Here is a 15,429-nt window from a genome sequence, read left to right on the forward strand (position 1 = left end):
GGAAGCTCGGAAATTAGCCCAGAGCGCGCCGCCAGCCTGGGTTGTGTACTGTTCAAGTAGCCACCTACATACGACACAATAATACAGACCCTGTTCTATTTTTCATCTCGATGTATGCATTGTGCTACAAGATAAGTGTCGCTATGTCTCATGCAAACCACAACATTCTCACCTGCCCATCTGCAGACAGCAATCAATACTACTGCATGCATCTGTAATGTCGCTTTTGTTTACCATAAAACTACCATGATCACACCCAGTTGAAGCTACATGGCCCAGCCTACATCAGCGCCCACCGCCGTTGCCCATTTTTACCAATAACTAGTGTTCCAGAAACAAATTTTCTCCGCCGCTTGGTAGTTTCTACAACCTCTTCTTAGGCGAGCTCTGTCTTCAGCGCTTCTTGAATCTTGGGGGCCAGAGACTCCAGGACACCGTCCATCGTCTTTTGCATTGTGGCCGCGAGCTCCCGAACCTTGACATGGTTCTCATCTAGAGCCTGGGCTGCCTTGAGGCACTTTGCGGCCAACACGTACTTTTCTGCATCATTATGTTAGCAAGCCGGAGCTTTCCGTTCATCACTGACACGAAAGACTTACTCCTGCGGATGTAGACCTCAAAGCCCGCGATCTGGCCCTCAATGTTCTTGGGGCTAAACTGGAGAAGTGGCTCCAAGAACTTCATCGCATCTCCCAGCGGATCCTTCGTCTCGGCGAGCTTCACCCCGTTCGGGTCATCATCCTTTTTCTTGACTTCCTCCTCCTTATCCTTCTGTGCCTTGTTGGGGTTTTGCTTTGCGGCACGTTCTGCCGCTTCCTTCTCCGCCTTCTGTGCCTCCTTCTTGGCTTTCTTGGCCGCCTTCTTCTTCTCGGCAGCGTCTTCCCCGTTGGCGTTGTTGCCATTGGCGCCGTTCACGCCTTCTGGCTTGTCGTACATGGACAGGTAAAGCTTCACGGCATCCAGAGCAGCCCGGAAGTAGAATGGATGCTCCCTGAGCTTGTCTTCCCAGCGAATCATGTCCACGTATGCGCGGATTTGACCCTTGCGAAGAGAGAAACTGTGGAAATCGAACTGGTCCTCCTGCCAAATGTCGAAAATGTTGAATACGGTGTGGTAGCGCTTCAAAGCTAGAGCCACGTTTCCGCGACGCTGCCACGCCTCGCCATCCTCGGTCAAAAACCACATCGCTTGCATATCGATCAAGTCAGCCAAGGGGCCGCCGACAGTCTCGGCCCTCGTAAAAAGGCCGAGTGTGTTGAGGGCCTTCTCGTTCTCATTGTTCCTCAGCTGGTATTTGGCGGCCTTGGTGTTGATGTAGCGGTCCTTTGTATCAAGTAGGCGAGCTTGGTCCATGGCCTCGGCGGCCTTCGCGATATCGCCTTGGTGTTTGAAAATTCTCGCCTTTGTCATTTGAAAATCGACACTCTTTGGGTCCAACTGGATGGCCTTCTCGACATACTCGAGCGCTTTGGTAAGGTCGCGGCTCATGTGATAGTTGTAGTGCTGGGCGAGGAAGAAAAGAGCAGCCCCTACTCCCTTGGAGCTGTCGCTGCTGGCTTCTGCGTTGGAACCCTCGGCTTCTTGGAGGTACTCTTCGGCCAGCGAAGGAAGAGTATCCTTTTTGAAGGAGTCAGAGTACAAGTGCTTAAGGTTGGCAAATGTTGATGGGACGCCCTTGTTGAACATCAGGGCCAGGTATGCTTTGGCTGCAGTTCGGAACTCGTCGCCTGTATCAAGAGGTCAGAATAGCTGTTTCATGGGCCCAATGTACAAAAGCAAAGGACGAACCTGTCAAAAAGTCCAAGGGCAAACGACGAGCAGCATCAGAGCGAGGATACTTGGCAGAATATTCATCAAAGATGGCCTTTTGCGCAGCCTCATCCTCGGCGGTCAGGCCCAACACGTCCACCAAGCGCTTGTAGTAGTCGGTGTGGTCTGGGTTTCGATCAATCAACGCCCGATATGCCGTTTCCGCCTCCTCCTTCCGTCCCAGCTCGGCAAGATAACGGGCCCGTAGCTCCATAACGGCCAACCGATCCAAGCACTTTTTGCACTCTTGCTCCAAGTGTTCCAGGGCCCGCTCTGTCTCTCCTTGCTCAGCAATGATGGAGTTTTTGTAAAGGAGCGCTTCCGAGTTCTCAAAGTCAGTCTTTGAAGGGGCCACCGACACGGACTTTTCGTATGTGGTCAAGATCCTCTCAGCTTCCTGAAGATTGCCCTCGAGATGGTGAGCAATAGCCAACGCGGTCCAGTTCTGACGCAGTTGCGGGCGCGCCTTGAGCATCGCGAACCTGCTTTGAACGTAACCTTCGTAGTCGCGGGTTTGCACCTGGAGGATGGCCAAGTCGCGCTGAATCTGTTGCGACTCAGGCTCGAGCTTGAGGGCAAACTTGTAGGCCTTGATAGCCTCCTCAAAGTTCTTGTTGGTACGGTACAGGATGCCGTACACATGCCAGCAGATGTGTGACTTGAAGTCAACCTTGAGAGCTTCCTTGGCCAGGTTGAAGGCCTCCTCTGTTTTACCCTGTGCGTTCATGATCAGGGCCTTCATCGACATGGTGTCGCCATGCTTGGGGTTCCTTTTCAAGATCTGCTCGGCCGCCTTGAGGCCCGCTCTGTATCGCTTCTCCTCATAGTCACGAATGACCTGGCGGAAGAGGTTGGCCTCTTTGGTACTGAGTATTTGTGGCATCGGGACAGATTGCGGGGGTTGGCTACGGTGGTAAGCCGGTGGGGGAGCGGTTCGAGAAGAGAGAACAGCGGAGGGCAAGACGGCTGCCGGTTGGTGCTTGCTATGTGCGACAATGGGCGGAGAGAGGGGATGGAGCGAGAGTGCACCGGCGGAGTGATGCCAACTGCGAATGCCAAAGGTCAGATGCCAAGCTAACGCAACCAGTGATGGAAATGCTTTTGGTGGGGCCAAACCGACAGATAGGGTGCCTCTTCGATTGGAGGTGGCTTGTAGAGCCGGTCTGTTTTCTGCGGTGCTGTTTGTCGTTGGGAACGTCAAAAATCGTGCGGTCCGCGGGATGCTGGAGATGGTGTTGCACTTCGCACAATGCGGCGGTCGATCAATGTGGGCTGCTTGGCTAGTTGAGCAATCAGTGGGAAGGCGCGGTCCCTCTTGACCCCACCATTGCCCGCCTAAAATGCCCCCGGACTCGGGGCTCTCGGCAGCCACCCGGGAGCTTCAAAGCTTCATCTGAGCTCTCCCGTGCCTGGCAACCCTGCGGGGAGCTCTCTCAGCCGCCGGGATCTTCACGGGGTAGTAGTAACTAAGAGTTGGACTTTGGTTCACATGTTCTACATACTCGTACAGCCACAACATCCGTCGTGGTACGCCTTATTCTTACATCACTTCACTTGACCCTGCCGCTTCGGGCTATGACGCCGTATGGAGCTTTCGCCAGCGAGCCAGAGCATCTTCCCAGCTGTTTTCGATATCGCCGCATCTTTCCCGAACAATTCCCCAGCTTCTTGCCCGGACGATGTTTTCAACGCCCATTTCCTGCCGAAGTATTGTCGCCAGCTGCTCGGTTCGCGCCTCTCGTGGGAAGAAACGTGACGAATATGGATCCAACCTCTCGTCCACAACACGCTCCCTGTTTTTCTCTTTTTCTGTCTCCCTGAGAGTGGCTTCAGGGTCATCGGGATCAGGGCTCGTGGCCACCAAGGTGCAATAGCTCAACACATCGGAGCGGGACTGCCACGACGGAAATAGAACCTGGTTCTTGAAGGCTTCGCAGGAACTTGCATCAATCTGCCGTGTGGCTGGCCGCGCCAGGCGAGAGGTGGAAGTTGGATCAAACCCCGCTCTAGATGGTGTTGCTAAGGCATTGAGGTTTTGTGTGATTGTGTCATCAATGGTGCCCCTCGACAGCCGAAGAAAATCTGAGGCTCGGTGTTAGCCAAGGTTTGGTCTTGGTTTGAAGAGGCCTACCTCGAAGGACAGTTGTCGAGAAACAAAACTGCGGCGTGAGCGGTGGCAACGAGGATGATTGGGTCATTGGAACAGATGTGTGAGGTCTTGGAGCTGGGGACGCCGAAGGAGAAACAGTCTCCTGCGATGGAGCTGCCGGCTTCGTCCATAAAACACCCGCCACCTTGTCTGACACGCGATTGCTTGTTGATGATGGATCCAGGGCGTCAGCTCCAGGACGATTTGCGCCCAAACTAGTATCTACGTTTATAATGCTGATCAACAGAAGCTCTGCCGTGTCTGTTTGATAGATGCTGGAGGCTGACGTGCACGTTGTGCTTGTCTTCCAGGTTGAATTCGGAAGTGGCGTCACCCCGCGTTTGGCTTTGGACGACTCATAAATGCCCCGTGGATCGCTCTGGCCCATTAGGATTCGAGAATTGCCAATCACATCGCTCAAAACCCGGTAATTCATAATAGCGCACTGGAAAAGTGCCGAACACCAAATCAACGACACTCCAACTTTACAGACCCGATGTTGTAACAGAGACTTCTGCCAGCGACTTCGCACCATCCACCTCATGTGTAGCCACTGTTCGCAGCGGTATGTTGAGACAACCTACAGAGAAATGCCTGATGCCTGAATACTGAGCCGGGGGCTTGTCTTGGACACACTCTCTCGCCGAAAGGTCCTGAACGCAGAGCAGCATCCAGTCTAAATCTCACGGCAAAAGGCATAGGGGCGAGGAATGAACAAACTAGATATTTCTAACTAGGTGCACGAGCTGCAAACACCGACACTCGAGAACAGACATCACATCCTCACGTAGGCTAGGGTGGCCTGGTGGTAATAACGTAGCAGACACATGCATCTGGGAGCCGTTTCAGGCCTCAAATGATGGTAATCTCTCGACAATTTCAGCATGTCTGGCTGAGCGGCCATCCGTTCAGCTGAAACAAATTTTCTCCACGCCTAGGCTATGATGGAGTAGACGAGACCATCCTGGATACGGATAATGTCACACGCAACGAATGAGGTAGAGACAAGATTGACTGCACGGAATTTGGTTTGACAGCTCGCCTCCTTAACGAGTGGTGGAATCAGGCAGAGGCACCACACCGAGGCCCATATGCCAGTCTTTAGCGCAGCACATCACAAGACTTGACATTTCCCGCAACAGAAAACCTCCCACTGGTCCTCGACCAGCAGCTATGCCAATCATCCAGACGGCATGTCGGCTGCCCTCAGCCAGCCAAGTACAACAAGCGCATTGGTGACCAACTTCCTCCTTCCAAACTACTTCCTCATCTTCGGCCCGTCTGTCGAGGGAGAGAAACATGGCTACGTGCTCGATGGAATGGTCAGATATGGCCAGGTGTCCGACTCCGAGGAACTCGATGCCGGTTCCACCGCGGGTCGAGCCTAGTCAAGTTAACAAAGGAAAGAACGAAATCATTTCGTGGCGTTGAACGTTGGTCTTAGCCCTATGTCCGTCGGAACAACAGGGCGGCTCAGCCGAAACAAACGCTGCTCCTGACGTGCAATCCTCACTTGAGAGCAAGCCCATCTGCATCTGCAACGCTGACGTGTCGTCAAAACGTGCACGCTTCTAGAAGAAGGCTATTGCAGGGCAGGACAAGTCGACGACATTTTGGACGGCTCCCTTCATAGCCATAGACAGCGAGGCTCGACAATCACGGAGTGAGGGTCAAGTATTCGATGATGGTGTTGATGATGATGATGGCCCTCCCGTCTAGCTCCAGGTCACTTTCTGTCTGCTACTGGTAGGTAGAGGTACCTATCTGTGTCCGGACGGACGGGGAGGAGGTACGGTACTCGAGAGGCTTGGCGCCCCTCCGGCGGTACTGGCCTAACCGGGCCGCAAAGCCGGACCGATTTGAATCTGGCACTCCACAGCGGCACCTTGCGCGATCTGAAAATATGACATGGAGACAACCATGGGCCGACGCATATCCTCCGAGTCGCTTCTGGTATCAAGCTCCGCACAGATGCGCTGGGTCCCAGCCAACGTTGCATTCTCGACCCAAGCAGAAAGCCAGCGTCGTCCACGGTTCTCTCACGATCCCGGCTTTCAAATTTCATGGATTGCATATGCACGAGAGAAAAACGAGCCATCGAAACGCGTCTTGGCGCCGTGCAGACAAGACAGGCCACAAGCGATCGGCGCGGCAGGCAGAGGCGAGCAGCCTAATATGCCACGTTGAAATCAGCCAAAAGTCCATCAATTTGGCCGATACACGCCGGTCCCTGCCCAGATAGCAGAAACGTACTATCGTGCCAAAGAAACGGGATGCTCGCCCGGGACGGAGGCTGGGGGAAACAGGTAGAAGCCACCAAGAAACCATCTACAGCACCACACACCCACAACTACCCCAGAGATATCGAGGGTAAATGGCAGTCCCGGGAGTGGCCCCCTTAGCAGCATACACGAAGGCGGGCCAGCAGCGGGTAATGTTCTTCGCGCCTGGTGGTGTCGCCATAGGCGATGCTCTTTGTTCTCGCGCAAGCGCTCACGCGGTAGCTACTCTGGGGGCTGTAGTCGTGCCCGCTGGGGATTCGATCATTCACCCTCCACCCTCGGCAAGGCAGGCTCATGCAAGCTGGAGGCGAAGCCTGCTGGTCCGCAGCGGCCAGGGCCACAACCTCATGGCCGTGGTGACGGTCGAGGAAAGCACACCCGGTAACATGTGAAGTGGGGGTTCTCGTGCTGCTACTGACCTCCCTGACCTATCTTTTTGCCTCGTAGGCTCTCTCGAAGCCGTCATCTCAGATGAAGACATCACTATGGTCTGCCAGCCCGGGCACTCGCCCCTAGCTAGGAACCGGAACACCTCCAGAAGATCCCAGTTCAGTACAGCTTAAGGTCCAACAGTTTTCTCAAGCTATCTGATGTAGCAGCAGCCCTCGCCATAGTCTGTTCTTCCGGGACCAGGCGGAGCTGCACAGTTGGCATGTTTCATATGGGATAAGAGGGGAGAAAACACGGAGACATCTGCATACCTCTCCAGCGCGGCTGGGGAAGGAGGCAGCTGGCGATCTTCTCCTGCTCTCTGGTGGTTGAATTTGCGAGAGCACCTGCAGGTCGACAATTTGAGCCCCGGCATTTGATACTCTCTTCCTCGGCCATCATCGTGGTGGTTGTGCTCATGCGTGGCGATATGGGTGCACCGGCTTGCGTGTTTGGACCATGTCCTGTGATATTTCATGACATTCTCGAGCAACAGGGCAATACTGGAATATGCCCTGACGAGAGCCTCAGGTGCCTCATTAGGATGCCTCATTTCTACACAAGTTATCAGCTTATGCATCGAGATGGGAAGGATGGGGGCATCTTGTGAACGGGGCCTCTATTCTATTAACCGACCCGTTGAAAGGCCGTGGGACAGTAAAGACAGAACCCCGTGTTGGATCCCAGGCCATTTTTGAGGCCTGTGCCGTATAGAAGAGTTGTCGAAGTTGGGGTCTTCATTCCGGGCCCGAGGTTGTTGAACAGGCAAGGCCGGTCGTTGATTCGGAGATTTACGCATCTCGCGAGCCAACGAGATCAGAAACCGCAGGATTGTCCAGCACAAAAGATATCTCCGCATTTTGGTGCTCCGACTTCCACATTGGTGATCACACAAAATGACAGCATTTAGTCAACGGCCACAACAATGGCTGGCTGTGTGTTGATGGAAATGACGTTCTGAGAACTCGAGAGTATACATAAACAGACTCGGCTTCTGCCGGTTGGCGAGTAATCGGTTGTCAAAACTGAGATCAGCGCCCCTTGTCTGGGGGGAGGTTCGCTAATCGGCAGTCAACACCGTTTTTGTCGGCTCCAATTGCATTGGCGAGGGTTCGAGAGGAAATCCGGAACTTGGGCACCATGAGCCGTCTGAAGTCATCAGAACCGGGTCCCTGTGTGGCACCGTTGACCATGGTCGAGCAATTCCTGGCTCAGGTGGTCAGGATGTTGGAGCCTTGGCTTGGCCTGCCTCAGCGAGCAGCTCATTTCACCTCCAATTTCAATTTTCATCTCAGATTCTCAGAGTCTTTTTCCTTTTCCATTTTCAGCCTTCGGTCGGTCGCGCGGTCGCCTTGCATCCACCTCACCTCTTCCGACCTCCCCGACACGGCCACTTATTGCACACCTTCTTCTTACGGAGGAGGCTTGAATTACACGAGGGCCTGTGCGTCCCCTGCCTCGGCTTTCAAGTCTTGTCTCGAATCTGACATCCCCAGCGACGACTCCAGCCGGGCGGGTATCGAGACTGAGGCACAAGCATGTCTCTCGTCTTGCAATGAGTCCGTTCACACGTGTAGAAAACGTGACGGTTGAGTTTGGACCAGAATAAACGTGTTATTTATGGCCAGTAGCATGCGGTAGAGATACTTGATACACGCCAGTCCACATGTATTTTAAGCCGTGGTCCACTCTCGTTTTAACCAAACGTTCAAACGCCCAAACGGTCTCGCTTGTCATCCCCAGGATCCACACCGCTGATCCACTCGTTCATGCTTCGACATCGAACTCGCTCGCTCGCTTCTGCCCGTGCCGGCTCCAGCGAGGGAAAGGGGGCAAGCGACCTTGATCTCTTTTCCCCAAGGCCACCGTCTTGGGCAGTGAGACGACGATAGCAACCTGCTGTAGAGTGACCAGAGGGCACACTACTATATGCAGCGATGAGCAGGAGGGGGTATGGTTGGGGCTGTGGTGTATGGGCAGCTGTGGTTACTGGTCGCAATTCATGCCTCTGCCGCCCCCATTGGAGAAGAGGTCCACTTCATTTTCCAGCGTCACCGATCCTAGCCAGGGGGAAAGTCAAAACAGCCTGTTTGGCTTGGGTCACCGTTAAGTGAATTCTGCCCCACGGTCTATGCAGCCGGGGATCACAGAGGGGGGCGGCTCAGGGGAAAAAGAGGGCAACAGAAGAGAGGGAGGCGAAAACGGTCGTGTTAAGCTTCTTTTGGGTCGCACAAGAGGCGCCGCCCTTGTGCTGGCCGGAATTCATCGAAGCCAGGGATCGCGCCGACGGCAGAAGCGAGCGATGGACGGGCGACGAGATCGTTAAGGCTTCTTCCCCCGGGCCCCAGCGGCCCCCCCCATCCCCTCTCCCCAGGCCCCGTTAAAAGGCCCGTACGCCGCACAGCCAAGAACAAGGGGGTTGGGCTGGGGACCTTGGGGAGGGTGCTGCGGGAAAATAGTGACCAGCAAGGAACCAGGTAATGCAGCGCGCAAAGCATGCGGGTTCGAGGTCGCTTCGTGGTCGCTTCTTGTCAGTTGCTCACAGCAGAACAGCAGCAGAAGCGCGCATTTGCAGCTTCCCACACTCCCCTGCGCGCAGGCCAGAAAAGCACAGGCCCGCCAATCTACAAGAGAGACGTATCGTTGAGTTTCTCGAGAGCAGCCACACACCCAACAACAGGCAGGTCCATCAGTCGACGCAGGAAACCCGGCCCAGGGTCGCGTTCATCCCCTGGTCGCTTTTTTTTAGGGTCAGGAATCGTGGCTCCATAAAAAAATCTAATTAAATTCCCAGCATGGCTCAATCCCCCGAGTCACCCCAGTTGCGACTGCAGTCGTCTCTGGATTCGAATCCCGTAAAGCCGCGCGTGCTGCCAAATATCAACACGCTCGACGAGCACCTCCAGTCCCTACCGACCCAACCATCATCCCAACAGCTGCCCCAGCTGTCACAATCCTCACGACCCTCAGAGCCCTCACAGCCCTCACAGCCCTTACAACACCACCACCCGCGCTTTTGGACACCACCACCGCCGACACAATCACAGGCACAGGCACAGACACAGGCACAGGCACCACCGCCGTCCCAGACGTCACAGCCTGCCAGTCTGCCAGAGAGCACCAGTGCCGCCACTAGCTCCAGCACCACCAACGGCGGAGGACGCGGCGGTGAGAAGGACGCAGCCGATGAGAGCTCGACCGTGAAACATAGTAACACCTACCATCACGCGCCGGGAGCCAGCCCTGCCGCTGCCGTTGCCGTCGGTGCAGCAGAGAATTCGATGCACCAAGTTCGGGGCAGTCAGTACGAGGCGCGATACAACGGCGACGCGCCAATGTTGACCGCGTCCATGATGTCCAACTCGCAGCCACTCCCCGGGCCTCCCCGCCAACCCGTCAACTATGCCGGCTCGATGCCCTACCATCCCGACAGCCTACCGCCGACATCGCACTACCCGTATCCGCCGCAGGCCGTTCCGCCTGCCGATCCTTACCGACCGACGCCAACGTCCCTTCCCAGCATGCGAACCCTCGATCACGGACACGGGCACGGGCACGGACACGGACACGGGCAGCCACAGCCGCCACCACAGCACCAGCACCAGCAGCACGGTATGGCGCTGGGTGGCCACATGGTAGCCCCAGTGGCCCCGGGCCCGTCAGGCTTGGGATATCACTATGTCCACCCACATGTTTATGGTCTTCCCGACCCCTCTGCCGCCGGCATGCGCTTCGCGATCGCGCCTGGCCTGGCGGCCGACCCGCGCATAGCCATGAGCGGAGGCAGACACAAAAAGGTACCGGAGAACCGGAACAGGCCCCTGATACCCCGGGATGAGTCGGCCTGCTGACTATGAGCTTTTCGTTATGGCTGACAGGAGATCAAGCGACGAACGAAAACCGGCTGTTTGACATGTCGCAAGCGCAGAATCAAGGTGCGTAGACTCCCTTTTAACAGTTGACATTTTTCCTTTTTACGCCCTTTGGATTGCGGTAGTTGGGGGGGGCGTCTTTGGGGGAGGGGAGGGGCGCTGGTGTTGTCGTGGTTGGCTGGCGTTGGACAGAGAACGTTGTTGGGTAGACATTTGGAGTTGCGTTTAGCGCAGAAACCTATGTCTGCGGCTTTGTGGTTGGCAACAAGCGCTGTCCGATTTCTCGGGTCAACTTGATGCTTTCGCTTGTGATCGCTTGGAGCAGCTCACCCGCCGCCTGACGTCGGGGCTATTCCAAAGCGAGCAAACCAGCGGCCAGCCATCCTTCCACACGTCACTTCCCGTTACCGAAGGCGCTTGGACAAGACCCCGAATTTTCGGCTCCAACTGCTCTTCTCCCTGGCGGACCCCCCCTCAATCAATCACACACACATTCTGTATATATCCGCACTGTTTCCAACCCCCAAACCCAAACCTGCTCGGCTTCTAACGTGACATTTTTCTGATGTAGTGCGACGAAGGACATCCGACGTGCAACAATTGCAAAAAGTCGAAGCGCGAGTGCCTGGGCTACGATCCCATCTTCAAGCAGCAACCGGGCCCAAGCGCCATCCAGCCTGCCCCGAACAACCAGCAGCAACCCTCGACACCGTCCACGCTCGCGTCCCCCGCCCCGACTGTCCTGTCGTCCTCCACCACGCACGCCTACCCTCCTCCGACCGCGACGACAGCCACATACCCGCCCCCGCCCGCTCCAAGTGTTGCATTTGACTCCCCTGCATCCGCAACCCCGCAGAGCATCAAGGCCGACCAGGCATACGACTACTCGGCGGCTATCGACCCCGCTCTCCAAGCTGCGGAAGCCTCGAGCACGCCTGCATCTCACTATCAGCAGCATATCAAGACTGAGGGGGGCACATCCCACACCGTTGGTGACAAGAACAATTTGAGAGGTGGCACCCCATCCTCCCCTTCCACCCTGCCTGCGCTTGCGCAGACTCACTCGCGGGAGATCATGTCGGCTCATACAAGTTTCCCAGCAAAGAAGATGAAGGTCGATGAGCTGATAGCACTTGGGGGCGCCTTCCCCCCAGCCCCCAGCTCGCCCCCGTCCCCCGAAACTATCGACGAGATGACCAAGCTGTACTACGAGGTCTACGTTCCAGGTCTGACGCTCTTTTTCGAGACGCAATGGTATGATATCGCAAAGGACCGGATCGCGACGGTTCTCTCTGCCGCAACGCTCCCCAACGGCCAACCGCTCGTTTCTCTTTTCGCTTCCTTTGTCGACTCCATCTCCAAAATCCACGGCACCGACCCGAGCAATATGGTAGCCTCGGGCCATCTTGAAACGTGTGTGATTTGGGCACTCGCTCGGCTGCCGCTGCTGCCCTCTTTGAATACTGCCCACCCACCTTCAGCATCAAACGCTCCTGGGCGGGACTCGAACGAGGCATGCGGTCGTCTACGTGTCTTCGAGACGCTCATCTCCGGAGAAACGCTAGAGAGCAATCCTTTGACACCACCGGCAGCCAGCATGAGCCCATCACAAAGGAGCGAGCTGGAATTTTGGTTTCATCTGGCGCAGTACCTTTTGCACACGCATGCCCCATCTTCTGGATCTAGTACTCGTGAACATCTTCTTGGTCTCATGAGGTCTCTGCTGGATGGTCGAGAAAATCGTGATGTGATTTACAGCATTGTGGTGCTCCGCGAGTTTACCCAGCGTTGGGACGCTGGCCCGAACGAGCAAAATGTGGGAGCACATTTGGAAGAGTCGGATCCGCGCAGCAAGCTCGCAGTTGCCACGCGGTTCATTCGAGACGAAGCTGCCTCAACGGGCGGGACGACAAATGTTGTGCGGCGTCTTTCCGATCTGGCCTATCGAGCATTTGTTCGACCTGGTGTCAACGTCAACAGAACCGGCAGGGGTGGTTAGCATTCATGGGTGGAAGGTATCAGCCGCCTCTTTTTCTACCAGCCTCGCACGCTTATAATTTGCCGTCTGTATCAAGGGTCCAGCTGGTGCCGGTCCGTCTATCACGCGCTTCGGTATTTTTTCTGATCGCAAATCACCATTCTCACGGCAGTTTGATGACGGCCTGGGTCTTTCCTTGTACAATACGTTTTGTGGGATTTCTTAGGGAAGCGGAAGAGGGGATATCTCGTCGGGTTGCTGTCTGCTGTCGACGAAATCGTTCTCTGAACAGAAATGAAGAAGAAAAAAAAGGGGGGGTGTCGGAGGCTAGCATAGTCCTGCATTTGGGCGTGGGGTGCACAAGGAGTTTCATGGGGCTGCAAAAACTTGATATAAAAGAAAGCTGCATCTGGTGGCAGGCGATGGAATCTGCATTTTCTTTCTTTCTCTGCTTGCATACAACCTGGCGTTCTTCTCAGTGGGAGCCAAGGTGAAGCGGTCTCTTACATTTTAGATTTTCAAACATTGTAGAATCTTTCAACTACATACTGACCAAATACATTGAGCTTCGCGGCGGAAGGGTGCAGGAACTTTGATCCCGTCCCCGTGTCTTCGTTTGTTCAGATGTGGTGGACTTTTTGCCTCAGCCTGATGAGGCCTTTTTATATCATGTGTGTGAACTTGACAGTTTGGTCTATAGAGGACGAGACGGCAACCACGCCAGCTTGAGGTTTTCTTCCGTAATTTCGTGAGAGAAATCTACTCCAGCACAAAAGATGGCAACATGCTTCCACAACTACTACCGACTCAACGATGCGCTCCGGTTGGCCATGACAATATGCAAGAAGACACTCATTCTCAACTATCCTCATTTCTACCGTTCCATGCTCTTCTGTTCCGGCACGATACTCCGCAAACGACCAGATTCAACAGCCATGCGCACATTGCTAATCGCCCATTCTTCCATCTTAGTCTCCGTCTCGACGGTAAAGGTTCCCATGTGTGGGACCAGAAGGACGCGGGGGTTGGCCAGCAACCCAGGGTGGACATCCGGCTCGTTCTCATACACGTCCAAGCCGGCAGAGCTTACATGTCCAGAATCAAGAGCTTCCACCAGCGCTGCTTCGTCGATGACAGCCCCTCTGGCCGTGTTGACTATGACGACGCCTGCCTTCATCTTGGCAAACTCGTTTCGCGAGATGATGTGACGGGTTTTTGGGTTCAGGGGCAAGTTCAAACTGATGACGTCGCTGCCAGCCAGCAAAGTGTCGAAATCAACATATTCAGCCCCAATCTCCTTCTCGATATGAGCATCCAGCCTCGTTCTGTTGTGGTATCGGATCTGCATACCAAACACCAGCGCCTTCTTGGCCATGTTGCGGCCTATACCGCCCATACCCAAGATGCCGAGGACTTTGCCCTGGGGATCGTGTCCCAGCGGTGGGAGGGTCTTCCCGCGCCACTCCCCTGCTCGAAGAGAGGCCATGCCGACGGCCACGTTTCTCAGAGCTCCGAGAAGGAGGAAAATCCCCATGTCGGCCGTGGCGTCGTCCACGGCCGTCGGGGTGTTGGACACACGGATGCCGCGAGCGGTACAGGCGTGGACGTCAACCTGATCATATCCGGCTCCGTTGTGGCACAGGAAACGGAGGGAATCCGGGAGTGCCTGGAGCAGTTCGCCATCTATTTTGCCTGTCACTTCGAAGCTGTCGAAGGTGCGGTAGGCGGCAACGCAGCCGTCAAAGGCTCCAGAGGATGCTTCCTGGATGAAGTCGGCTCGGTTGTTCGACTTTGGCGTCAAGATTTGAGCTATCTCGCCTACGGCTTCCCACGATGACTGGGCACTGTGCGGTCGTCCGTGAGCATACATCTGGGGCTGCCAAAGGAATGCGACAGAGAACGAAACTTACTGCTCAATTACGCCTAGCAAGAGCACCTTTGGTCGGCCTGCACTTTTAGAAGAGGCCATTGGGACGTCGTCGTCGGCGGAAGTACTAGCTAGAGTTGGTCTGGCGAACGTCTCTATTCTGATTCAGATTGAGAGGCTGGCTGTCGAGCTTGCTTGCAAAATAGTATCAGACAATATCGCGTTCACCACTCGATCGTGGCGCGGGGTTGTTCAGAGAATACCGCGGGGTGATTTGTCCGCAGGAAAAGTGAGAGTGTGACTAACAGCCAGTATCAGAACGAAAGCAAGCAATTGTCTCGCAATTTGAATGGTGTTTTCCAGATACAGATAGGCCTGGGATACGAAGGATGGGATGGTGTCAAAACCCCGGGTATGGTTCACAGAGAATATCTCGGCTGATCCCAATGTTGGCGTCAACGGCTTGGAGCATCATGAAGTTCATCCATCTCTTGCAAGGTTTCCGCCAGCCACCTCGACTGCTGCCATTGGTTGTAAAGGTGACGGGGGCCAATTCTTGTCCCGTGATTGATGAGAGATAAGAGCCTCAGCTATTGGCGACATTATCAGTAGAACATGGCGTGCCAGTAATCATACCTGCCACTACACCGAACAACAGCGGAACTGTCGACTCGGTTATTCCCGATGCTACTACATTTGGCAGCCGTGACGAGTACTGATGACATGTTGAGTAACACACACCCACGCAGCCACTCAAGTTGCGCCAGAAATCACACCGTGTACAAAATATACACACAAAAAGGACTGGGTATTTTATTGTGTTGTCCCTCTATTCGCAAGACCTCGGTTGACGGGGTCGTGTCCTCTAACCGTCCCTTCTCTCTTCTACTTTCTCGCCATAAGATGTAGGCGCTCCAGCGCCCCAATGTTTAACGCCTGCCAGTGTGGGTGTGGGTGGATATCATGAGCCAAAGCCAACGCCGTACTTTTTGTTGAAAATGCGTACCATGCCCCCAGCCATTTTTAAGTTACCCTGCCCAAAC

General features: G+C 55.0%; 5 protein-coding genes across 5 annotated transcripts; 2 read left to right on the forward strand and 3 right to left on the reverse strand.

The window, feature by feature from the left end:
* Positions 1-82: 82 nt before the first annotated feature.
* On the reverse strand, positions 83-2,692 carry QC762_301810 (uncharacterized protein; the record flags this gene model as incomplete). The annotated part of the gene is made up of 3 exons (XM_062888480.1): positions 83-540; positions 600-1,727; positions 1,789-2,692. The coding sequence occupies 3 exons, from the start codon at positions 2,690-2,692 to the stop codon at positions 377-379; spliced, it is 2,196 nt and encodes a 731-aa protein (XP_062744344.1). The 3' UTR covers positions 83-376.
* A 690-nt stretch (positions 2,693-3,382) lies between these two features.
* On the reverse strand, positions 3,383-4,463 carry QC762_301820 (uncharacterized protein; the record flags this gene model as incomplete). The annotated part of the gene is made up of 2 exons (XM_062888481.1): positions 3,941-4,463; positions 3,383-3,891 (listed from the first exon to the last, which is right to left on the reverse strand). The coding sequence occupies exons 1-2, from the start codon at positions 4,392-4,394 to the stop codon at positions 3,383-3,385; spliced, it is 963 nt and encodes a 320-aa protein (XP_062744345.1). The 5' UTR covers positions 4,395-4,463.
* Positions 4,464-7,809: 3,346 nt separating this feature from the next.
* Positions 7,810-8,320, forward strand: QC762_0049330 (uncharacterized protein; the record flags this gene model as incomplete). The annotated part of the gene is made up of 2 exons (XM_062883474.1): positions 7,810-8,113; positions 8,301-8,320. 2 exons carry the CDS (start codon positions 7,810-7,812, stop codon positions 8,318-8,320), a joined length of 324 nt encoding a protein of 107 aa, XP_062744346.1.
* A 937-nt stretch (positions 8,321-9,257) lies between these two features.
* Positions 9,258-13,331, forward strand: QC762_301840 (uncharacterized protein). The gene is made up of 4 exons (XM_062888482.1): positions 9,258-10,466; positions 10,548-10,604; positions 11,113-11,554; positions 11,642-13,331. Exons 1-4 carry the CDS (start codon positions 9,465-9,467, stop codon positions 12,538-12,540), a joined length of 2,400 nt encoding a protein of 799 aa, XP_062744347.1. The 5' UTR covers positions 9,258-9,464; the 3' UTR covers positions 12,541-13,331.
* GOR1 (glyoxylate reductase) lies at positions 13,222-14,488 on the reverse strand (the record flags this gene model as incomplete). The annotated part of the gene is made up of 2 exons (XM_062888483.1): positions 13,222-14,363; positions 14,430-14,488. 2 exons carry the CDS (start codon positions 14,486-14,488, stop codon positions 13,394-13,396), a joined length of 1,029 nt encoding a protein of 342 aa, XP_062744348.1. The 3' UTR covers positions 13,222-13,393.
* Between the last annotated feature and the right edge of the window lie 941 nt (positions 14,489-15,429).

This window comes from Podospora pseudocomata, chromosome 3 (genome assembly GCF_035222375.1).
Source record: "Podospora pseudocomata strain CBS 415.72m chromosome 3, whole genome shotgun sequence".
NCBI lineage: Eukaryota > Fungi > Ascomycota > Sordariomycetes > Sordariales > Podosporaceae > Podospora > Podospora pseudocomata.